General features: G+C 41.8%; 1 protein-coding gene across 2 annotated transcripts in view; it reads right to left on the bottom strand.

The window, feature by feature from the left end:
• The window catches only part of NRG3 (neuregulin 3), an 873,187-nt gene that overhangs the window by 144,100 nt on the left and 704,263 nt on the right, over nucleotides 1–24,824 (bottom strand). The window contains exon 4 of one of the 2 annotated variants that reach the window (XM_072995065.2): nucleotides 14,803–14,829. The exons of the other annotated variant lie outside the window; for it this stretch is intronic. Coding sequence (XP_072851166.1) covers nucleotides 14,803–14,829 — 27 coding nt within the window. The remainder of the gene's footprint in view (nucleotides 1–14,802; nucleotides 14,830–24,824) is intronic. 2 annotated transcript variants of the gene reach the window in all.

Here is a 24,824-nt window from a genome sequence, read left to right on the forward strand (position 1 = left end):
TATGGGTTGTGCAGAAGCAAGCTTTATTTTGGGTCACAAAATGCCACATATAATTTGAAGACTTTTGCTGATCTCATCCCCTCAGAAATGACCTCTGGGGCTTGACAAAATCTCAGTCTGACTTTCATGGCCAAAAGTATAAAGGTTAGAATGAAAACTTATCTAAGCACAATGTGTACTTTCAGAGGCTTATTCGTAGTATCACGGCAGTCGTGTTCACTTGAAAATGAACAGGACTGGTACACAGGAGTCAAAGGAGGATGCTTCCTGTGAAACCAAACCCCAACTATTTTCATTAGTATTCTTGTCAATTAGCAAAAGTGTCTTGAGCTTCACCATCAATGAATTTTAAAACTTCCTCCTTCTACTCTGCACACAGGGTTTATTAGCACCTTGCTTACAGTAGATATGCCTGAGAGATACCAGGAGGTAATAATTACAGAAAAAGTGAAGTCTTAATAGCATGTTGACAGTGCTTCCTGATTCTTTCAGAAGGATTGCAAGCGTTTTCTTAATTACTGGTGTGAGGATAAAAGAACTGATTGCACAGGGCCCTTAAGTGTCTCAACAACACCAGCCAAATTTAATACACTCTTGCAATAAATTTTGGACATTCCTTCCCCAAAGCTTCACTTGTTTGTGAGAGTTCAAAGGAGGCCTCCTTTTGGTTGGACACAAAAACAGGACACTCAGTTCTTGGAAATTCACAACTGGGATTTATTGGAACGTCAAACACTGCATCAGTAACTTTATAGTCCTTATTAACTCTCTCTCTCGTCGCCAATGGGTCAAACAAGGGCATCCAAACATCTTGTAGAAACGGGTTGTGACCTGACTCATACCAGGGTCCTTTCACAAAAGGATCAGTGTCCTCAAAGTTAGGAGAGTCCACGCCATTGTCTATCAAGGGAAGGGTCTCCTCATCTCTCCCTTCCAGGTCGAAGGGGTCGTCTCCTTCTGAGAAAGGTACCCAGGGTCTGGTGAATACCTCCTCTGGCGAGCCTCCTCCAGACGCCATGTCCTTCTTTCTCACTCCTCTCTCTCCACCGCCTCCTTCTTTTCTCTCAACCTCCTACACCATTCTCTGGCTTCTGACTCTCCCCAATACAAAGGGCGAGGAGGCAAGCCTCTCCTCCGCCTGTAGTCAGCCTCTTCCCGAGGCACCCAGACCTCCTCACACTTCCCTGTCCAGGGATCCTCCACCCATATCAACTCCCAACCCCCTGGTATGTTGTCTCTCCTCTCTTTTATATCCCCGCTTCCCGCCTTTACCGACGGCCGACCTCTCTCCTCCGTTCCTGCCTTCTCAGTCCCTGTTTGAGTGGATATCGATATCTTTCTTATCCCCCGTTCCAAATCTCAGGTGTCTACTCCCTGCTGGACTGTCACGACGTGCGGGGCTGGTGGATCGGTTTGCACCTCTTGTTCTCTTTTAGAGAAGGGCGACACTCCAGCGAGGGCTTCAACCCCCTCCCCTCTGATCTCACATTGTTTATTTGCATTCCCCCACTTCCCCCCATTTCCCACTAATCTTTGTTTTAGTTGTCCTCCTATATTTTCAGCCACTTCTTTACATATTGACAATAATATTGTAGGATCATTCATTCATTCATTCCACCTTATTCCCAACAAAGAGACTTAAGATGGTTTAGAAAATATTTAAAAGACAGAAACAGGCCAATATATATCCCTATCTGAATAGCAATTTGTTTTCCTGCTGGGAAAAAACAACAGGGAGAGGGGACAACCTGCCCTTGTTTGCTGAGTGTTCTTTGATTACCTTCATGCAGTTAACCCAAGGAAGAGGAAGGAACAATGGCCAGTGTAACAATGGTGCCAGAAGTGCATTCAAAAATATGAATATTCACACCATCGAAGCTTGATCCAAGAACTGGTCTTTCCATAGTGCCTAATTAGCCAATCTAATGACTACCCATCTAGAAGTTGGGTCATGGCAACTGGGCTTCTTTCTTATTAAGTTGAAATGTTTCACTACTCATCCAAGTAGCTTCTTCAGTCATGGATGAGTAGTGAAATGTTTCAACCCAATAAGAAACAAGTCAGTTGCCATGACTCAATTTCCAGATAATCTCACCTGGGTGACTGAGAATCTTCATAGATATGACTACCCATGCTCATAGAAGATTAAGCTTTTGTTGGTGACAACTCTGACACATATTAAGTAGATTGTTGTAAGCCACCCATCAGCTTTATGTCAGCAGCCAAACTTCAGACATTACCAACTTTGTGCTCATTATATAACCCATCGTCCAGGGGATCAATTCTGAATATGCCTTTGCATTAAATCATCAAGTGAAGGGATTCCACCAAAACATGCCTGGAGGGCACCAACAAGCATCAGATACTTGTGAAGAGAGATTTATGTACAGAGCGCCCTATTTCCATAATCTTGACAAAGCAAAAATGCCAGCTGTCAGTTTGTTCAGCAGGGACATCTGCTAAAATGCTGTGTTCCCAGTATGGCAGTATTTAGTTTACAGTCACACATGGTCTGTTTTTATGCTTTTAATTCCTTAAATAGTGGGTGATTTATGTTACTGGCACTTGCTTGGTCACAGACTTCGAAGGGTGTTGTATATTTCATTTGTCAGTGAAATACACCACCTTATTACAGGTGAAAAACAGTGAGAATAAAGATAATTTTGGATAGTTATTAGATGTGGTTAATATATCTCTGCCTAGGAAATGCAATGTGTCAAATTCTATTTCTTTTTTTTTTTCATCAAGACAAGTTTTTATTTTTACAAATGCACCACAAAATAAAATAGGCAACGTACAGTGGGGTCTTGACTTGAGAACGTCATCCGTATTGGAAGGCGGTTCTCAAGTCAAAAATTTTTCAGGTCAAATCTGCATTTCCCATAGGAATGCATTGAAAACCATTTGATCCGTATCTGCTCTTTTCCGTCCATAGAAACTAATGGGAAGCTGCTATTCTGCCTTCGACCACTAGAGGGGGATATTTTGTTTCTTTTTTTCTTAGGTCAAGAACAAGAAAGGTTCAGGGAAGGCAGGGAAAATACAGTCCAGGCAGTACAAGTACCAGGCAGTCTGAAGACTGTCTCCCAATCCACTCTCTAAACGCTGGGAGGAGTGAGGAAGCAGACAGGCACCCTTTTCACTGGCCAAAAGTTAACTGAAAGTTCAAATTTTGCACTTTCCCTGCCTCCCACGTGGTTTTTTTCAGTTCTTAACTCAAATCTAAGTATGTAAGTCAAGTCAATATTTTCCTATGAGAGTGGTTCTTAAGTCAAAATGTTCTTAACTCAAGCCGTTCTTAAGTCAAGACCCCACTGTAACGTATTGACTAGGAGTCCATCCTAGTCAACTGGGCAACAGGAATAGATACAACCCTCATTAAATCTAAGATCAGTGTTCTAATTGCTTTCTTTTTATTATTTATTTATTTATTTATTTATTTATTTATTTATTTATTTATTTATTTATTTATTTATTTATTTATTTATAGAGGTAGGGTGGGCTAAGGGGTAACAGGGATAAGGATACATTTAGAGGGGGTGGATTTGAACGGTCACAGTATGAATTGGTATTTTCCCCCCATAATCATTCTAAATAATCCCTTCTAAGAATAATTCCAATTATCATACAATAATATATACATTATATAGAAAAATCTAAATTCAGACAGGTATTTTGTATTTCCCATTATTAATTATGTAGCTGGTCTTTTTTGCAACCATGTATATAGTGGCAGCCAAATTTCCCGATGATCCTTTTTCTTTTTTGGATTCAAGCATTCTGTTAGCATATCAATTTCTGCGGTTTCCAGTATTTTCCCTATCAGTTTGTCTATTTGTGGTATTCTAGACTCCTTCCAGTGTTTCCCGAATACTATTCTTGCCGCTGTTATCATATGGATGGCTAAGAATGCTTTTTCAGAATCTAATGTATTAGGAAAAATATTTAGTAGAAAAAATTCTGGTATCATCGATATTGGAGTTTCTAATATCTCTTGCAGTATCTGGTTGACTTTGGTCCAGTATTTTTGGGCCTCTTTACACGGCCACCACATGTGGTAAAATGTCCCTTCTTTCTGTTTACATTTCCAACATACCTTTGAAAGTTGAGTGCTTATTTTAGCCGGAGTTGTGTGAGTCGTGTACCATCTATAGAACATTTTAGATATACAGTATTCCCTTTGAATACTGTAGATTTAATTATATTTATATTTATTTTCCAGATTTGTTCTCACTGGTTTAATTCAATGTTGTATCCTACATTCAGTGCCCATTTGATCATGCATGCTTTTACTACTTCATCTTGTGTTTCAAAATCTAGCAAGAAATTATATAATAACTCAATGCATTTTCTTTCTGATTCTAAGAGTTCTGTTGAAAGGAGTGTTTTCTTGATAAAATCTCTGTTGCTTATATTTAGTATACCATGATATTAGTTGTGATAGCACCCACCAATCCATTTCAATGCCTTGGTCTACTAGCTCTTGTTGTGTTTTAATAGAACCATCAATATTTAAAACCTCACTATATCTTACTGTTTTCTTATTTTCTCTCAAATGTGGTAGAGCAAATGCTTCAATTGGCATTACCCACTGTGGTATTTTAATATATATTTTGTTTTTTACTTTATTCCACGTCAACAAGAGTGCCTTCCTTAGTATATGGTTATTGAATTGTTTGAAGTCTTCTGTTCTATTGTACCATACAAATGCATGCCAGCCCCATTTCAGATCATATCCTTCTAGTTTCAAGAGTCTCGTGTTTTCAAATGTTATCCACTCCTTAATCCATACCAATGCAGATGCCCTGAAATAGAGAAGCCAATTTGGAAACCCCATTCCTCCTCTATTTTTTTTTTTTTGTCTTGTAGGCGTTTAATTTTAATTCTGGGTCCGTGCCCATTTCGAATCCCAAGTTTCTGTGTGGCCTTTCCCGCCCCACAACCAGCCAAAAAGGAAACTTGATTTCCAAAACAGGCAGTCTGAGTGAGGAGGACGGATGCATTCAGGGACTACCTCCTATCCTGTAGGCTGAGTGGAAAATTCCAGGCACATTGCACCAAGGTGATGCCTTTAAAACAGTGGTCAGGGAACAGGGGTAAATTACCCCAAATGGGGTAAAAATGAAAATCCTGAGGGTAATGAGGACGTGACCCTAACCCCCTTCCCTCCTCATCCTCCTCTTTTTCCTCCTCTTCTGCCCCCTTCCCAGTCCTATCTCCGGCCTGGCTGCAATTGAACCATGGCGGATGGTGGCCAGACACTGTTGCCCCACACCCCGTTCCTGGAGGGGCCTGTCAGGCAGCAGTGGTGCTCACCTGGCCACGCAGCTTCCTTCGGTGCCGGCTGGCTGGGCCTGGCAGAGCCTCTCCCTCTCTGTGCAGCAGCTGTCACGGTGCTTTGACGGTGAGGCCGATGGGAGCCCTGATGCCAAGGCCCGACGCGGCTGCCGGTGCTGGTGGCGGAGCGGGAGATGGGACTGGGAGCCCCGGCAGGCGAGCCACCTGCTGCTCTTTGATGGCCACCCAGGAGCCACCCGCCGGAGGAGGAGGACGCCCAGGCGCAGACAGCGAGGCTTCGCCGGCTGCGTTCGACTGGCTGCGCGTGACCGAGATCCTTCCTTTCAAATCAAGGGGGTGATGTTGGTGTATATAAATATTTTGGGGGGTAAAAGGTAAAAAAGTTCCCTGATCCCTGCTTTAAACACACACAGGGAGAGAAACTGGTTGAAAACAGCTCTGAGCTCACCTTAAATAATCGGTCTGGCAGGTGTCTGCCATGACAATTTTGGGACACGCATTTACAGTATAATCTTTTTGCATTGTGCCTGAGGAAGTGAATATTCACAAAAGCTCACACTGAATGTTTGATTTTTAGAGGTGTGTATAAAAGGACCACCCCTTCTACATTTGTATCATGTAGAGAACCACATGGCTCTCTCTATTATTTTTACTGATGGTAAAGAAAGCAAAATTGAGTCTGCAGTCAAGAAATCAGAAGACTGGGCCTTAGAAGGGCAGCAATGAATGAACTAGAAAAGATAATCAAGTGTAAGGATGTGTCACTGGAAATTAAGTGTAAAATCATATGTACTATGATATGCCTGGTGATGGTGAATGAATTAGAAAGCTGGACAATGAAGGAAACTGACACCGGGGGGGGGGGAATTATTCATTTGAATTTTTGTTTTGGAAGGCAGCATTAAATGGATCACTGCAAAGACAAATACAGTGGTGCCTCGCGTGCGAAAATGCTGCGGAAGCCCCGAAATGGCTGCGCGCAACCATTTCGGGGCTTCTGGCAGCGTTTTCGCGCACTCCCCTTGCTTACCAAGGGCGCGAAAACGCTGCACCCCGGCCCCTTTCAGCTGTTCCGGCGGCCATTTTGGACCCGACAGACAGCTGATGGCAGCCATTTTGGCGCCCTCGTTGTGCGAGGGGAGGGCGCGAAAATGGCTGCCGGCCCCTGGGAAACATCGCACAACGGTGAGTATTCTTTGGCATTGGGACGCATTAAACGCTGTTTAATGCGTTCCAATGCCTTTTTGTGTTCCGTAGTGCGATGTTTCCCACAGCGAAGGTTAATCCAGAACGGATTAACCTCGCTGTGCGGGGCACCACTGTAAGTGGGTTCTAGGTCAAATTATTATTGCTATCTTTCTAGAAGCTACAATGACTAAGTTGAGGTTATCATTCTTTGGACAAATCATGAAAAAAAAAAACAATAATGGTAGAGAAAGCAGAGAGAAGAAGAAAAGCAATGGATTGACTCAGCAAAAGAACCCCCAGCTTTCAGTTTGCATGATATAAGCAGGACTGTTAATTATAGGTCCTATTCAAGGATATTAATCCATAGGGTCTATGTAAGTCAGTTGGTGGCACATATAAACAATGACCCTCTCCACTTACTCCACAGCACTCATTCCAGTTTAAACAAACCTGTGTGTGAAGGTCAGGAAACTCCTTGGAACACAACAGGATTACAGCAAAGAAAAAGCAACTTAATAAAGTTTGTAAAAAATTTAGATACATCAAGAATGTGGTTTTATGTTTTCATCCACTTCTTTTCCCTACCTTTATTAATCTCAGAACAAACTTAAGCTCTTGTTGAAACTCAACAGGAAACAGTGCACACATGCTCACACATCATATGCTTATTTCACACATTATGTACAGCAAAGCAAGCTTGCACACACTCAGCAGGGAGCTACAGCCAATCATCGATGCATAAAGATTGCATTTGTTCCACCCAAGTTTTGTTTTGTTTTACGATGAACAGGTAAAATATGTGCCGTGCACATCTAAGAAATTACAATGTATGGCATGAACGCCAGTTTCCATTGAGTGTGCTTATTCAGTGCAAAGTCACACACAAGATTTAAAATGCCATGACTTGTCCTGTTAACACAAGAGCAACATGGCAGATATATAATACCAGTCTCCTTTCCTCGTAAAAACCCACAAATAAAGCACAGGAAAGCTTTGGGGTTGGTTTATGGCATGTATGGGGATCTGCCTACTTTAAATAATCCTTTTTCAAACATTTTACTGTCAAGAAATCTTATCTTCAACATCTTCTACAAAAGAAGCACTGTGCATGTGCTGTAGTACCCTGTGTATTGCAGGGGACTCTGGGAAATATACAATATGCCAAACTTTGTTGGCATGGGATCTTAGCCAAATTTGCTAGACTTCCATTGCCTTCTGTGAAGTATGAGGGTGCTCTCAAGCAGTAGCTGGAAACCTTTGGCTTTTGATTTGGACAATGCCCTCAGCCTAACTCCAAAAGCTTCATGAAAGTGATCAGATTGCTGGTGAGAACATTCTGTTCCTCTCTCAATAGCCCATTGGACTGAGGGTGGGGAAGAAGAAGACAGCAAGGAGGAAGAAGAGAGAGGGAGAAAGGAGTGGCTAGCTTCACTGAGGATAGGGCTGACAGTGAAGAGAAGGCAAAGAGGGTAGCAGAGTGAAAAAGCACAAAAGTGTGGCCTCTTTCACCACTACCTTCAGTCCCACATAGCACCAACATGTTACAGATTACCACCAAGGGAAAAGAGCTTTGAAAATAAAAGAAAAAGATTCCACCACCCTCTTTGAGAATACATCCTACTCTGTCTTGCAGCTGCACATTGTAGGAGAAGGTTTTGATAGCAGGCAAGCTGTATTTCCAAGGGAAAGTAAATATCCACTACTGCAGCTTCTCTCAGTGAGGAGACCCTCATATATTCCCAAGGCATCCTGGGATTATTTACAACACCCCCCAAATTACTGAAAGTTCAGGAAAGTTGTAGGTAAGACTATGCAAACATCTCCTCTCATACTAAAGCAGAATCAATTCACAGTCTCTCCTGTGGGAAGGTCTAATCTCATGCACAGTTAGTTGGGAGTATGTCCCTCTAAGCAAATATTACATGCACATAAAACTTCAATCTTCCTACAGATAGGAAACATGGCATACAGAATACTGAACTCTTAGTACAAACAAGAAACTTTGATATGTCTGTAGCAAGGGAACACATCACAAAAACCAGTGTCCAAATCCTCCCAGAAAATCTAGTTTCTGACCCAGCTGTTGGTTTACAGCGGTTTGCTCTGATTTTTAGACTTCCTCGTGAGTATGTCAAACCAGTATTTCACCTAATGTCACCATTAGAGCATCTGTAAGCAAGCTGAGGTGGGAAAATTCTGCTCAAACCATATGAGACAGTAAATTGTGCTTTTGTTGTACAGAATTATAACAGACTCCGTGCTTTTATGTGGTTCAGGGAGTCTGAATAGGAATTAGGCAAACTGTCTAAGGTCTTGATTATACTGGAAAAGAAGTGGTCTATGAACTGTGTTCAGCTGCAATTGCATTTATGTTTAAAAAGTTGATCATCCGATGCACAGTGAATCTCATTCCCCTCCCCAACTCAAGTTATTCTGCGTGGATGTGCATCATAGCACCTCCTCATGGCAGGGTTGTTTATTTCAGCTTGGGGCTGAATTGTGGTCTAATGCTTCAATCTGCCCAATGTGCCTTGCTCTCTTGCCATCAATTGCTCCCTGCCTGATCGCCCTTCACCCCCCAGCTCCTGGCCTCCTTGTCCCCTTGCTTGCCCTCCCTCCTGATCATGCCGGCCTCTTTGGGTAAGCAGCAGAGGCATGGAGAGAAGTGGCAACAACAACAACAAGAGTCACAGGAAGGGGGTAAGGATGGAGGGATGCACAGGTACAGGGAGCCTGAGAGGAAGGGGAGGATGCAGCCAATCAAGTGCACTGTTGGAGGAATGAAGAGCTGTCTTGGGGGGGGGGGATGAGAGGTACAGATCCTCCAGGATGCACATGGTTCTTATGTAGGATCATCCTCAAAACTATCTCAATCATAGGAACCATCTTCACCCACAGTTCAGACAGGGTTTTGGGGCACATCCCATGTTAAAATCTTGGGGATTTAGGAGAATCTATGCTAGGATCCGTGTTTTTGCTCCACTGTAGAGCCATCCATCCACCCATCATTTCTCTGTTGTATTCTGTGGGTACAAATGGGAACAGCCGGAGCATCCTTGAAGGGATGGAAACTGCTAGGCTTTCTAAAAGGACAAGCAGGTTAGCCCTCTCTCTCCTGCCCTCATCTCACCACAGCTATTAGGGCGAGTGGCCAGCATGAGGGCAGAGTGGGCAAGCTTCAACTGAAATGATTTTTAAAGTCTGTGTAGCCATCTACAGCACAGCTTAAAACGTATCAAAAGTTTTCCCAAGAGGAGCAGTATAAAAATGCAACACCTTTGCCACTATCGTAAGGAGACTCGTGTACCATGTGACTATCACATGACTTTTGAATCACAGCCAGAAGCCCCATTGCATGTTGAGGGGTTAATCAGTAGTATAGATGAGCCCTAACAAAAGGGACAGGTTTCTTTTCTTTCTAACCTAGGGAGACAGCAGAGGAGATTGAATTGTTGTTGTGGGGTTTTTGGGCTCTTTGGCCATGTTCTGAAGGTTGTTCTTCCTAACATTTCACCAGTCTCTGTGGCCGGCATCTTCGGAGGACAGCACACTGTGCTGTCCTCTGAAGATGCCGGCCACAGAGACTGGCGAAACGTTAGGAAGAACAACTTTCAGAACACAGCCAAAGAGCCCAAAAAACCCACAACAACCATTAGATCCTGGTTGTGAAAGCCTTCGCGAATACATTAAACAGAGGAGATTATTCCAAAAAAGGGGTTACAATATCACAAGGACAATTAGGCTCTGACCTACAAAACAGAGCCCTCCCAGTGGCTAGAGGATCCAATACAGGCTGGTTGAACAAACTGTAAAAATGGACACCCTGTTACTTTGAACACCCAAGTCCACATAACACTGTTGGGACACAACCGTAATACTAATTTCAGATGTCTCATCTGGGACTGGCATCATTAATCCATAATGGATATAACTCTCTTGATAGACGACACCACTTTGGTCCAATATTCTATATGCATGGCTAACCTAACACCTCTAAGTGATTTTCTTTTTCTTTCTTTCTTTCTTTCTTTCTTTCTTTCTTTCTTTCTTTCTTTCTTTCTTTCTTTCTTTCTTTCTTTCTTTCTTTCTTTCTTTCTTTCTTTCTTTCTTTCTCATTCTACGTAGCTTCCCAGACTTATGTCTTGTCCATTCCTGATCTTTCTTCTGAATTATAAAGCTCCAGAAGCTTTTAGCTGTTCCTCGTAGCAAAGGTGCTTCAACTTTTTGATCCTTCTGATTATCTCTTTTTGGTCTCTGAACTGGATCAAGGCGAAAATCTGCCTATATCCAGTCTACGTCAGTTAATCTGAATTCTACCTAATTCCAACACTATCTAATTCTAAACATCTTTTAAAAATTCACCCCCTCCCCCAAATGTACTTCATACATAACTTTCTCCAATACGCACACTTATGTACGCAACTTCATTCATTTATTTGATTTATATTCCATGTTTCTCTCAGACCAGGGCCCAATGCAGTTCCTAATAAATTTAAAACAGATGCAGATTAAAAACCAGAACAGGCCAAAGCATTCAGAAGATTATCATATTTTGACACAATTGCACTAACAATTGAACTGAAACAGTTTAAAAGATCTCCATTTAGGACAAAAAAAGACAGCACTGCACATATCTGTGCAAGAATAACTGGTCTGATGGAAATTGCCTTTTTTGTGTTAAATTGCATAATTTGCACAATTTGCAAAATGGTGTGACTTTTGCAGACATCCTGCTATTAAGATGATTGCTGCTATTATAAAACCTAAAGCACTAGCTGGGCTGCCGGCATCTTTTCTAATCATCACTAGCTCCTCAGTGCTTGTGATCTGTAGAAGTGCTTTGCTTCTCAAAGGGAAATAACAGTAGAGACATTTTATGCAAATTGCAGAACGCTTGGGGTGCCGTCTTTGTCTCACTCCTAGCTCAAGAGAAGGAATCTCACTGGGCTTAACAATTCCTCATCAAGATGTTTGAGTATGTCAGTCAATACTAAACTGATGAGAACTGAGTGAGTAATATGTTCATCACCACTTAGAAAGATAATATAGGTCCTGGATGCAGACACTATTGAAGTCTCGCCTCACATCCCCACACAATGTTCCTGTGAGGATGCGGAGTCCTCTCCTGAAAATACCTGAAAATCTGAGGATGCAGACAGCCATATGTGTCATAATATGTCCCTCCATATTGTCTGGATATAAGCCATATAGCTTTAGAGGTCAAATCGAATATTCTGAATTGTGCCCGGGAAAATTTAATGCAAATCTTAAGATCAAATGACCTAATTTCTTATTTCATGCAACTGAAAAAAAAATCCTGTTGGGGATTTATAATGACATGAGTGTAGTTGCATATATTATGACATTATTTAATAAGTTCCTACATGTATCCCTGGTCAGTTGTACAACTTGGTGCATCACCAGATATTAAAATGGCAACTAGTTAATTAGCAGCAATTCATCACCATGATTTACACAATTACACTCATGCCAGTACAAGTCCTCAATGGGTTTTGCACCTATCTTTTCCTGATAAAGAGTTCTGGAAAAGTGCCACATTTTTTGCAACTTTTCAGTGATCCAGTAAAGTTATTGTCAGACTCTCGAGGGTTATACATTTATTTTCAGGAATTCCATGCAAGATGTAGCAGTTCTCTTAGCACAATATCACAATCAAAAAGTCTTCCTCAAAAGACTTGAACAGTTGTGCTCTATGATCTCTACCTAGTTCAGTGTTTCCAAATATATAGTCGTGGTCAAAACCTTGGTGCCATATTCATCTATCACCACTTTAGCTTGTCTAAACATACATCGTCTAGAGCAGTGATTCCCAGCCTTGGGTCCCCAGATGATCTTGAACTACAGCTCCCAGAAATTCTGATCAGCATAGCTAGTTGTGAAGTCTTATGGGAGTTTTAGTCCAACACCTGGAGATACAAGGTTCAGAACCACTAGCCTAGAGCAACTTCTTGTTATTGGGCTAGAAATGTCAAGGGCTAGAAATAAATGTTTCAGTATTAGTGTCCAGCCCACCCTGTCCTTAAAGCAGTGTGGTGCAGTGGTTAAGGTGCTGGATAATGAATGTAAATAATAATTGAAACATTCTTGGTCTCAGTGATTTTCCAAGTTTGTGAGACCACATCAGGAGACTTCCCGCTGCACCACCAACACCTCCCACATCTCATTTCCTCCCCCATCATTGTCCCCCCTTTCCCCAGATTTGTCCTCTTGTTCTGCACTGGAAACTGCCAGATTTCGTGAAGCTTTCTGATAAAGCCTGCACAGGAAATGCAACATTTGCAGCAATTGTTCCAGGGAAGAAAATATCTGAAAACTACCAAGAAATTCTGCAAGATTGCCCACAAGATTTCGGGGGGGGGGGGGTAGGGAAATTCATGCAGAGAAATCTTATTGTGAAAATCAACAAGGGTTTTTCTTTCCTCCAGTTTTCATTGACAGACTTTAACTTTCACATCCCCCTGAGAAGGATTTCAGAAATCCCCACAGAGTGACCTTGGTATAGAGCCTCTTACTCAAAGTGACCTAACTCAGAGGTATCTTGTGAAGATAAAATAGGAAAAGAGACATATTAAAAGAAAACCAGGACATAACCACAGTCCACCTGCATTTCACCTGAGGGGACAGTGGACGCTTGGAAGAACCATTGCAGATTTAGTTGAAGCGTCCTTTTCTATTGTATAAAGCACAGAAACCTGCACCTAGTCCTTAGCTTTACTAATCTACTTCTGAGCTTCAAGTTCTTTTTATATGAGATGGGCGACCCTGCTGCTATAAAAAGAACTACCCGAACTTTTCCAGAATTTGGAAGGAAGAAGGTTTTTTAAAAATGCCCAATGCTTTTTTACCAGCCTGTCCTTCCTAACAGTTCCCCACCTTTTTTCATAATTAAATCAGGAATGCATATGTACATACATATACAGAGATGACCCACACCCCCTGCCCAACGTGGCAGTTGAATAGGGGGAATCAGTAATTGAAAGCAAGAATGCTCCACAGACTGGCAGCTATGGGTGATGTCTTCCTTTCCTATCATTCTACAGTATTGTACCTGCAGTAGCACCCTTCCTTTTCTATCATTCCCTCCTCTTCTGCAATGGGTGCGAGTCTGTTGGGATGTGTATGGTGAGTTGGTGGTGGTGGTGGGGTTATTGTGGTCAGGGTGATGGGCAAATCTCATTCCGAGTTGATCCCATTTTCAGAAGACTTGGGGATCAAAATAAAACGGGGCACAATTCTTTGAAAGAGAGGATTTGAGCTGCTATTATTCACACAAACAAGCTTCTCCCCAATGTTTTGGAATGGGGGGGTCTTCTGCCACAGACTAGAGCTATCTGTGAAGCCTGACTGAATTATGATCCCTACTCAAAAGGTTAGAATTTGTAGTGTTTTTTTTTTCTTCCCTTATCTCTGAGAGAACTATCATGCTTCTCAATTGTTTGTGTTGTGAACCTACATTCCCTGGGGGGGGGGGGGAACACCCACCCTGCAACTTCCTTTCTCCCCAGTTCTTCACTTTCTTTGTGAGCTGTCTTCCAGGAAATTGCCAGATACACTTTTGAAATAGTATCACTATACCCAGCCCTATCGAATCAGTGTTACTCTCCAAATATATTCCCTGTTAATAATTTATTGCTGCTGACCAGTGGCCAAGAATATTACCACAACACCAGAGGCTATGACTTCACAGACATGTTTAATTTGTCTTCATTTTTATGATAAAAGGGAAGGGTTTTATACTAGTCCTTTCAGTTTCTCTTCAAAAGACCTTCTGAGGCTCAAACTAGAGGTTCAGTGATTTTCCTTGCCCCAATATTATTTTATCCTAAACAACCAGGGTGTGTCAGGGTAAAATATGAACAGAGAGGCTGATTAGACTTCTAATTATTTTTAACTTAAAATAACCCTCCAACAAGCTTTTTTTTAATCGTGTGAGGGTGAAGATACAGAAGTTCCTATATCTGTCCTCTATCTATATCTCCATAGATAAGAAATCTTATTAGGGAAGGACAGTTTGTGCTGAAAACTGATAAGAATAGGTTAAGGAGACTCTCCCCCGTTGCTGCCGAAAACTGAATTATAGCTAACATTTCACTAAACTTCCATTTTGAGTTAAAACTCCTTGTACAGAACAGTGTTGAACACAGCTGAGTTATTCATCCTCAGGACAAGCCAAGCTCATGTTTCAAATCCTGCACAGTACCTGAAATTCTTTCACAGAGAATATAAAACACAACATAATTCTGAGCATTTGAACATTTACAACAGCAAAGTTTTAAAAAAGAAAGAAAAGCTTACCCATGAATTCAATTCCTAAATGGTGAGCTATACCCAGGAAAGCAGGTAAATGAAGGACAGAAGGAAGAGAAGGAAGAAACAAACATTAGTAAGGAGCCATACAACTGGGCCAAACAGTTATTATATGGATATATATAAACATGAAGACTTAAATCCCATCCTCTTGTGCAGAGAGGTATTAGAATTGTTAAGGTACTTTCACATAATCTGGAATATTAACATTTCTATGGATCCACACCAGTTCCCCCCCCCCCCCCGGTTTGGTGCATTCTGTATCAATTTGTGCTCGTGTACTATAAGTTGCATAAAGGTCCTTCTTAATGATGCTACTTTGACGGTGGTTGCTGGGCATTTAAAGTACCTAAAACGGGAACATCACTAAGTCAGAGTACATTATGAGAGCAACATGGCTGGCACTGCAGGCCTCTCTCAAGGGTTTCTACACAATTGTTCAGCAATTTTTCAGTGCTTCAGAATATCTGTAGCTCTCCCAGGCAATTCAAAAGAAGTGCATCCTGGCAGAAAGGAGGACCTTCACAATTCTGAATATTTTTATTGGCACTTTACGTAGATTTAGATGAGAACATCGGTCTCTCAATTGGAGGTTCTAAGTTGGATCACAAGTCTTCAGAAATAATCATCAGCTGATATACATGTTCATTCTCCTTTGAAATGTCCAAGGCTACGAAACACTGAAAGGATTTTTTTAAAAGCTAAAAGTACAAAATGTAAAAAACAAACAAACATCCCCACACTTGCTCTTTTCATATTCCATATTTTCTTTACCAGTTTCTTCTCCTTCTGGGATGTCAAATGCATACTACCAACAGTAACTCACCTTTGAAATTCTACTTGGGAAAGAAATCATATGCATTGTATTGGGATTCCCATTTTCATGGAATCTTGTGCAGGGGAAAATAATAGAGACATTTCCTAAAATCCTGTTAGCATAGCTATGCTTGTAGACATAGGGTGGTATTACTGGTAGAGGAGATTTTTGGTAATTAAAGACTTCCCCTTTCACCTCGGTGGTTTTCTGACATGTGAATTAATACCTTCCATCCAGAGGACAGCATCTTGGGAGCCTAAGGATTGGGGTGAAGGTCTTTTATTAATGGAAATCTCCCCCAGCTGAGGTTGTAATCACCCTTCTTCAGCCATTGGTTCAAAATAGGAAGCCACATCTTTGTCCACAGGATTTTCATCCTATTGACCTTAGTGGTAATCATGATTTCTTACTCTTTTGGATTCTGTGGAGTTGCTCATTTTATACCCAAATGAAGGTATAGCTTTCTCATATCCCGATATGCATAAACATCAAGGAATGCATGAACAACAGCTGTTAGTTGATCATGATTCTATTGACCATCCTTCAGAAACAGTGAAACTTTCCTTCATACAATTTGCAGCATTCATTCATACTGAACACACTGATGATACCACATTATGCTACACTGCATTGACTTAAAAAGTTTGTTAGAGAAAAAAATATGTTCACAATCAAACAATATTTAATGTGCATGATTAGTTTGTTTTTGTAAGCTCAACTGAGGTGCCAAAAAGCATGCATGCTTTCCAACTTGATAGCCAAGATCAAACATATCTAATCTCCAGGAAACGAGAAATTCAGATATAAAGCTAAATCAAGGCACATTCCTTTTAAAATGTATGCCAAGGAGGAGATAAGAGTATTTTATTTCCAAAACTGGGTCAGATGTGTTGTGAAAATAGCAAGGCTTTTCAGTGGAAATCTGCTATCTCTTTCAAGGGAGCAGTTCTCTAAGGGAACACAGAAAGCAATACAGTACTTACTGTTCATTTAAAAATTGCCCAGTATTGGAGATGAGTTTGCTTGTGGAAACCAATAATAGAAGTTTCTTTTAAACATTAAAGATATGGGTTAAGAGATGAGAATAGTCAAACCTATGGTTTTTCTAGTAGTGATGTATGGAAGTGAGAGCTGGACCATAAAGAAAGCAGACCGCCGAAGAATTGATGCCGTTGAATTGTGGTGCTGGAGGAGGCTCTTGAGAATCCCCTGGACTGCAAGGAGAACAAACCTATCAGTTCTAAAGGAAATCAACCCTGAGTGCTCACTGGAAGGACAGATCCTGAAGCTGAGGCTCCAGTACTTTGGCCATCTCATGAGAAGAAAAGAGTCCTTGGAAAAAACCCTGATGTTAGGAAGGTGTGACGGCAAGAGGAGAAGGGGACAACCGAGGATGAGATGGCTGGACAGTGTCTGCGAAACAACCAACATGAACCTGACACAACTCCGGGAGGCAGTGGAAGACAGGAGGGCCTGGCGTGCTTTGGTCCATGGGGTCACGAAGAGTCGGACACGACTAAACGACTAAACACACACACAAGAGATGAGATCTTCCACCAACACCACCAGTCATCAGAAGCTGAGAATGAAAGTTTGATCTCAAACATTTAGGTGGGAGAGGTGTCTGTTTTGGGCTGAATAAGGACTTAAAGACTCATCCTGAGAGATATCATTGGTCTTCTAGAAACTTGGTCTCCACAAAAATTCCTGAGAGCTTTCACCTCAAAGACCTTCACATTTACTTTCAGGTGTGCTTGGTGGAGACATGGGAGAGGGCCTTCTCTGTCACTGCTTTCAGACTTTGGAACTTCCTCCCACGGGAAGCTAGGCTGGCCCCATCATTACTATCCTTCCAAAGACAGGCAGACCTTTCTCTTCCGGCAGGCTTTTCCTTAATGACTGGTGGTCTGAGAGGTGTTTTAAATGGACTGTTGTGCTCTGTTGTTTTAAATGTGTTTTAATATTGATTTTAGTTACCATTTTAATATAGTACCACTTCTTATTCATAAAGTACCTAATCTATTTTAGGTTCTGACCCAAAATTAAGAAATCAATCACTTCCCCTGTTTATGAGTTTCCATAAGAGAAAAGACAAAAAATAAGGGAGGATTCAAGAAAACAAGCAATTTCAGACACTAATTATTCAGTTGCCCTTCCCCCCACCACACCATTTAACCAAAGTGGTTTCCAGTACAAAGCAATGTAATCATAAAAACATAGAAACAGGTATGTAGAACATCAAATGCAGAGATTAAACAAGCCAACAAACCAACAGCTAAAAGTTGTTTGAATAAATTGTAGCATTCACAGCAGGTATGACAATCTACTGATGAAGACACAGGCCTATCTGAGTGAAAACATCTTTGTCTGATAGTGGGAGGCTACATGAGAAGATACTAGACAGTACTTTGAAAATGATAGGAATCTCTTCAACAAAGAGATGTTCTTGAAATGTGCCATATGCCTACGCAGATCACTGTTTTGTTTTTGTTTCTGGATAGGCCTCCCTTGGCATGGAGGACAGGAGGAGACATGATGAAGGTCTTTTCTCATCTTCCCACTGTTTGGGAGAACAAGAAGGATCTCTGCTTAGAATCTTAAAACCCAAGGGAAGCTTTTGTGGGAGGTTGCATAAATCAAGAGGAAGAACAAGAGGACTCTACCAGACTATTTCCTTTCATCATTTAGAAGATGAACAACAGGGGTTGCGAGAGAGATGCACATTTTTCTGAAACAGGCACATTTTTCTGAAACAGGTAGAGCAGATGATATGAAGAAGCTCCCTGTGATAATTACTGAACTTTAACCAGGGTGATCTCAACAGCTGATGTACTTTAAAATTTGTATCATGGCTCTGTTGAGACTGTCTTCTATTTTACAGAGATACAATGCTGTACATATTTAACTGTCATCTTTTCAGTCACCCATTCTTCTTTAGGTAGACAGACAGACAGACAGACAGACAGACAGACAGACAGACAGACAGACAGACAGACAGACAGACAGACAGACAGATTTAATTCAAGAATGGCCAAAATCATCTTTGCTTTATCCACACATGCAACAGCCCATTGTGCCTGCACTTTTTGGTGTGCTTTTTTTCCCCACTTGTGCATGCGTAGGCCCTATTGTTTTCAACTGGACACTCTTTGGCTTGTGAAACAGCACACTTGTCCACTTGCCTGCCTCTGTATTTATACATACAAATATTCCTTTTTACCCCAGGTCTATCCACTGCTGACTCCAGTGCCTTGCACCACAAGCACAACCGAGACCAGACATCACTAGCTCATTTTCTATATAAGTTAGAGGCTATCTTCTCACTTAATACAATCAAAAGATGCTCTGAAGGCCCTCTTTCCTTCAGCTCAATATATTTATTGTATTTAACATATTTTTATCCTGCCTTTCTCCTTAAATTTATTTATTGTATTTATATCCCGCCCTTTTAATCAGTTGACCACTCTGGGCAGCTAGGTGGCTTACATCAGTAAAAGATAATATCTAAAAACTAAAAACAGTGTTTATGTATGTGTGTGCGTGTGTGCGCATGCGTACACACACACAGGCACACACACACATTTGGACTTTATTTGGACTTATACCCCGCCCCGCTAGACGAAGTCTACATATACACACACACGCATATATAAAATAAAACAAGCACCACCCAAAAATAGTAAACAAAGTCAACAACAAACACACAAAAACCAACAACAAAACACTCAAAGCAACAAGGCACAACAATCCAATTCAAAACCCCTCTTCAATAGATAGTCTCTAAGGGAAAGCCATATGTTAGGTAAAATTACTAAATTACTAAAGCAGGCCTTGCACAGGAAATATGTATGCTTAATAAAATAATAAAATAACTGTGTACTGTCAAGTCCATTCTGATTTATGCCAATCCTTTTCAGGGTTTTTCAGGCAGAAAATGCTCAGAAGTAGTTTACTATTTCCTTCTTCTGGGGGTGCTCTGGGACTATGCAGCTTACCCAAGACTTACACAGGCTGGCTCTTCAGGAGAATCAAACTCCCACCCACAGTGGGATACCTAAACGACTTAGCTATCCAGCCAGCTAATAAAATCTAAACATAACAAAAATGTAAATGTACTAAATCCATCCATCCATCCATCCATCCATCCATCCATCCATCCATCCATCCATCCATCCATCCATCCATCCATCCATCCATCCATCCATCCATCCATCCACCCGCAATTAGCATGCAACTGGGAAGCCAGTAGATGGACCGAAGTTACAACAATCCCATCCTTTGGGGGAAACTGACATTGCTTATGTAATCAATACAAGATTACACACAAGAGGCAAATGTCACCTGACTGAGAACACCAAGCTTTGAAGTGTGAAAAAAAAAGTCCTGAAGAAAGCTGAAATCATCCAAACAACTGAACATGCATATGATGACTGGGCATAGCATGCTGACTGATGACTGGGAAGAGGAGGAACTCAGAGGCAGGGCGAATAGAATGGAGTGAATGGCAATCTTGAACAGAAACACGTCACATGAAACACCACAACATTTTGTCACAGATCCCACTTGGACTTTCGGTTCTTATTTCTTTTTCCAGTAAAAATGTTACAGTGAGAAAGCATTTACGTGACACCTTTACTTCACCATGCAGCTAAATTCTATTATGCATTGAATTTTTTTGTGCAAACAAGGTCAATTTCCAGGCATCTAAATTGGTCCTCCAGTAGCTTGAAACCATTATTTTTCCTTTGGTTAGAACGCAGTGAAATTGGTGTAGGAAGGAAATTTACTGTATTTTCTTCCCAGAGAAGGTTGTTCATTGTGCTTGAAGGACTTGTACCAACAGAGCTGTATAATACTGTCCCCAAGCAAACTTGATTCACTACCAAAGAAACAGCAAGGTTGGAACAGCTTCCCACAAAAATGTCTCTCTCAAAAAAACAAAAAACAAAAAATAGAACACAAAATCGAAATATATAACCAGGGCAAAATAATACAGCAAACTATTGATTCCTTATCCCTGTGGTCCACACAGTATAACTCACTTGTATTGGCTCCTTGTTGAACTGGTAAATTTGAAAGATCACTTCAGACTTGGAGAAAAAGATTGGGGAATAGTCAACTCTATCTATCTTAATAGGTGAGAGATGTACACATTGTTTGTGTGAATTATCATGCCTTTTTTGCTTTCTTTCATCTACAGTGGTGCCTCGCTTAACGAGCGCCCCATTTAACGATGAATCTGCATACCGATGCGGATTTTGCAATCGCTTTTGCGATCGCATTACGATGTTGACTATGGGGGGAAATCGCTTTGCGATTTTTCCCCATAGCCCAATTTTTCCCCAGCTGAGCGGCGGGAGCTTTGAAGTCCCGCTGCTCAGCTGGGGGAAAATGCCGGCGGTGGCCTCAGAAGGGGCCTGCATTCCCCTTCGGAAGGGGCATTTTCCCCCAGCTCAGCAGGAGCCCCGCTGCTCAGCTGGGGGAAAATGTCAGTGGTGGCTTCGGAAGGACCCTGGAGCCACCACCGACATTTGCCTTCTGAGCTCTCAAAGGGCCCCCCCTCCGACATTGGAGAAAGCCCTTTGAGAGCTTGAAAGGCTCTCAACGGTGGCGGGGGCAGGGTAGGGGGCTCCCAAAGGCTTCCAGACCTTTGCCTGGAAGCCTTCGGGACACCCCCCCACCCTGCAGCCGCCGCCACCGCTTGAAGCCGCCCCGCCCCGCCTACCCCACCCATTCTCGGACTTCCAGGTGTCCGAGCACGGCTGGGGTAGGCGGCGCGGGGCGGCTGCCGACGGGGATAGGGTAGGGGTGTCCTGAAGAGTTCCCGGCAAAGGCCTGGAATCCTTCAGGACACCCCCCCCACCCTGCAGCCGCCGCCGCCGCTTGAGCTGGGGGGAAAGGCCGGCCGGCGCTTGGGAAGGAGAGTGGAGGAGGTCCCCGCACTCCTTCCCAAGAGCCTGCCACCCAGCTGGGGGGAAAGGCCGCCCGGCGCTTGGGAAGGAGAGTGGAGGAGATCCCCGCACTCCTTCCTGAGAGCCCGCCGCCCAGCTGATAAGCGGTTCCAAAATGGCCACCCGTTTCGCGCCTTGCTTACCGAAGCAGAGAAAATGGCAGCCCTATGGAGGATCTTCGCCGAACGGTGAGTTTTTGCCCCATAGGAACAAATTAAACAGGGTTTAATTCGTTCCTATGGGTTTTTTTTTGTTCCGTTCAGCGATGTTTCCATATAGCGATGTTAATCCTGGAACGGATTAACGTCGCTATGCGGGGCACCACTTTATTGCTTAAATAAATTACTCCTCTTTAATTTTACTGATTATGATTTAACTACAGCCAGCTAATCTATTAGGTAATAGGTTTGGGGCAATATTGTTAGAAATGTCTGAAGCGATGCAGACTAAACATGTTACTACTGCTTAATCCAAATCAGGAGCTTCAACAACGCATTGCAGGGTGGCGTGTTCCTGTTCGGCCATGAATTGTTTGGATATACCCTACTCTGTTCTCTCTCCTGGTTTTCTAGTGTCTTCTAACTACTATTGTATTTCATGATCACCTGTTAGAGATTAGGTTTCAGGTTTACACAAAACAAAAGAAAAACACGTGGGAGAGGCTCTTTTTTCATTTTTGTGTTCTTTTGTTGATGATCCAAAGAGAGCATTTTAAACACTTTCTTTAATAAAAGAAAGGTATTTGAAAGTTTTGTGGCAGTTTGCCTGACAAATTGCCCTGGAAATGTTTTATTCAATAATATTTCAAGGGCTGCTATTAACAGCCATCTGAATATGGGGAGATTTTGAGTCTGTAAAAGGGCATGGACTGGCTTGAACCCAGGGAGGGGATTATGCTTTATTTTACTTGTTCCCTGTAAACATGCAAGCTCCTGGGTTGTGCTGCCCATTTTTCTGCGTACCTGCTTCTCTGTCTCCATCTTGGATCCTTTCCTTTTTTTACCCTTTAAAAAAATTGTGAGTCCCCCTCACCACAATTTCTTCAGATTATTTTTGCTGCAGCCACAAGACAGCCTGCCTGTGACAAGGTGCCTCCACAGGATTATTTTTTTCAGATTCCTCCCCAGCTCACACGTACCCCAATTGGGGATTCCATCTTTGCTTTTGTCTTTTCCTTTCTTTGATTATTATTGTTGTTTGGCTGGACTGCCTGGTGGACTACAAGACAACAAGAGAGGCCATAAAGTGGTAGAGGAGACAGATAGGACTCTTGGTTTGGAGAGGCTTTGGAATTTTTGCCTATATTTGTTTGTTTGTTTTTCTTAGTTTTTGGGATAGGGGCTCTCTGTGTGTATGTGTTTATTTTGCTGTGTGTTTATTTAGGAGCCTCGTTGTGCAGTGGTTAAACTGAAATACTGAATTCAAGACTGCTCACAACCTGCGTTTGATACTGACGGTAGCTGGCTTGATGCTGACTCAGACTTCCATCCTTCTGTTGCCAGTCATTGAGTACTCAACTTGATGAAAATGCCCAGAGAGTGCTTGAAATGCTATTTAGTGGCATATAAGCAGCATGTTACAAGCTGTAGATGATGACAGCATCAAAGCCTGACTTTCATTTTGACACCATAGGTGACACATGATATGAGGAACAGGGTGGCTATCATGGCAATGCCATAGTGTTTACTTAGAATAAAGTACAAGAAGGGTGCATCAGTGTACCCATGTTTTGAGTAAGGGGGGCAGTTTGTTTGAATGTCCTTGCTTTTAAAAGTATAATGTTCATCATAATATTCTGCTTTGAATCCAAATAGGATTTTTTTTTCCCAATCATTTTTAATACAATTCTACGTCTGGTTACCTAGACTAGGTCCCAATGCCTTAGCCACCCAACCTAGAGCTACAGTTCTGAATACATTTTGTACAAATCCCACTGGGGAGAAATGGGACTTACCTCTAGATAAAGTCATAAAGAACTGCACTGTGGCAGGTTTAATTTCTGTGTAGTACCTTCCCCCCCCCCAACAAGGCCATTAGAAGAGAATCTATCTGCTCAATAATGTCAGTCATACATTGGGTTCATTCATTTTTAAATTTAACTGGCACACAATCATCCTATAACTCATCTATCTTTTACAATACCTCCCTCCAGTCTTTACAAATATACAATACAATCAAAATAACAGGAAACAGGCCCTCTACACTTTTTATATTTTTCAGTACTCTGTGTGTGAGCCTTTGTAAATCTTTTCCAGCTTTCTGATGGTTTTCCTGTCATACATAAAGGTAGTTTTTTCACATTTGTATTTAATATTTTGAGAATTTTTTCCATTTCTATTAAGGATGTGATACCCAGCATCAATAATGTCCAAATAAATCATTTTTGTCCCTATATATTCATCCCGTAGTTATTATTTAGCAACAGTCATTAAGCCCTTTGAGAGATTCTCATCTTTCTTTTACCCTGTAAAAGCATAATTGATATATAGCATTCCTCAAAGTATAATCATGATTAATCATTAGTTATATACAACTGTTGAACCATTAAATATCTCCTATTGTGTTAAGCTTTTTTGCAACAATTTCTCATTATCTTTGGCTAGATGACCATTATACTCTTGTGGAGCTCCACAGTTGTAGCAGGCGTGACTCACTGGCAGTGGCAGATATCCTCTAATTAAAGAGTTATTTTTATTGTTATTATTTCTGGATGAGTAAGATTCATGTGCAAAAGGCAAAGTCACATGCACCCTGAAATTAAAAAGAAAAATATAATGAAAAAAGAGCTTAAGGCCATCCTTAACAAAGTACATATGTAATGAATTATCTTTTTAAAAACTGATTGCAGATATTCACAGACCCTACCGCTTCCATAGATTTGTAAATGCTTAGCAAATGCTAAATATATGTGTGAGAAGGACAGGGCAGCTAACCTCCCCCCCCCCAATCTGTGAACCGTACCTACTCATAACCATGGAAGGCTATGACACTGGTTCTTAACCTTGGGTTACTCAGGAGTTTTGGACTGCAACTCCCAGAAGCCTTCACCACCAGCTGTCCTGACTGGGGTTTCTGGGAGTTGCAGTTCAAAAGCATCTGAGTAACAAAGGTTAAGAACCACTGGGCTATGAGACTACAAACATGCCCACAGATGTGAGAATCCAACAGTTAACAGTTGAAACACCCACTGAAAACAAAAGCCAGAGCACCAGCAGTAGTGTGGGAAAGCAGGACTGAAAGGG

Source organism: Pogona vitticeps, chromosome 3, assembly GCF_051106095.1.
Source record: "Pogona vitticeps strain Pit_001003342236 chromosome 3, PviZW2.1, whole genome shotgun sequence".
In the NCBI taxonomy this organism is placed as follows: domain Eukaryota; kingdom Metazoa; phylum Chordata; class Lepidosauria; order Squamata; family Agamidae; genus Pogona; species Pogona vitticeps.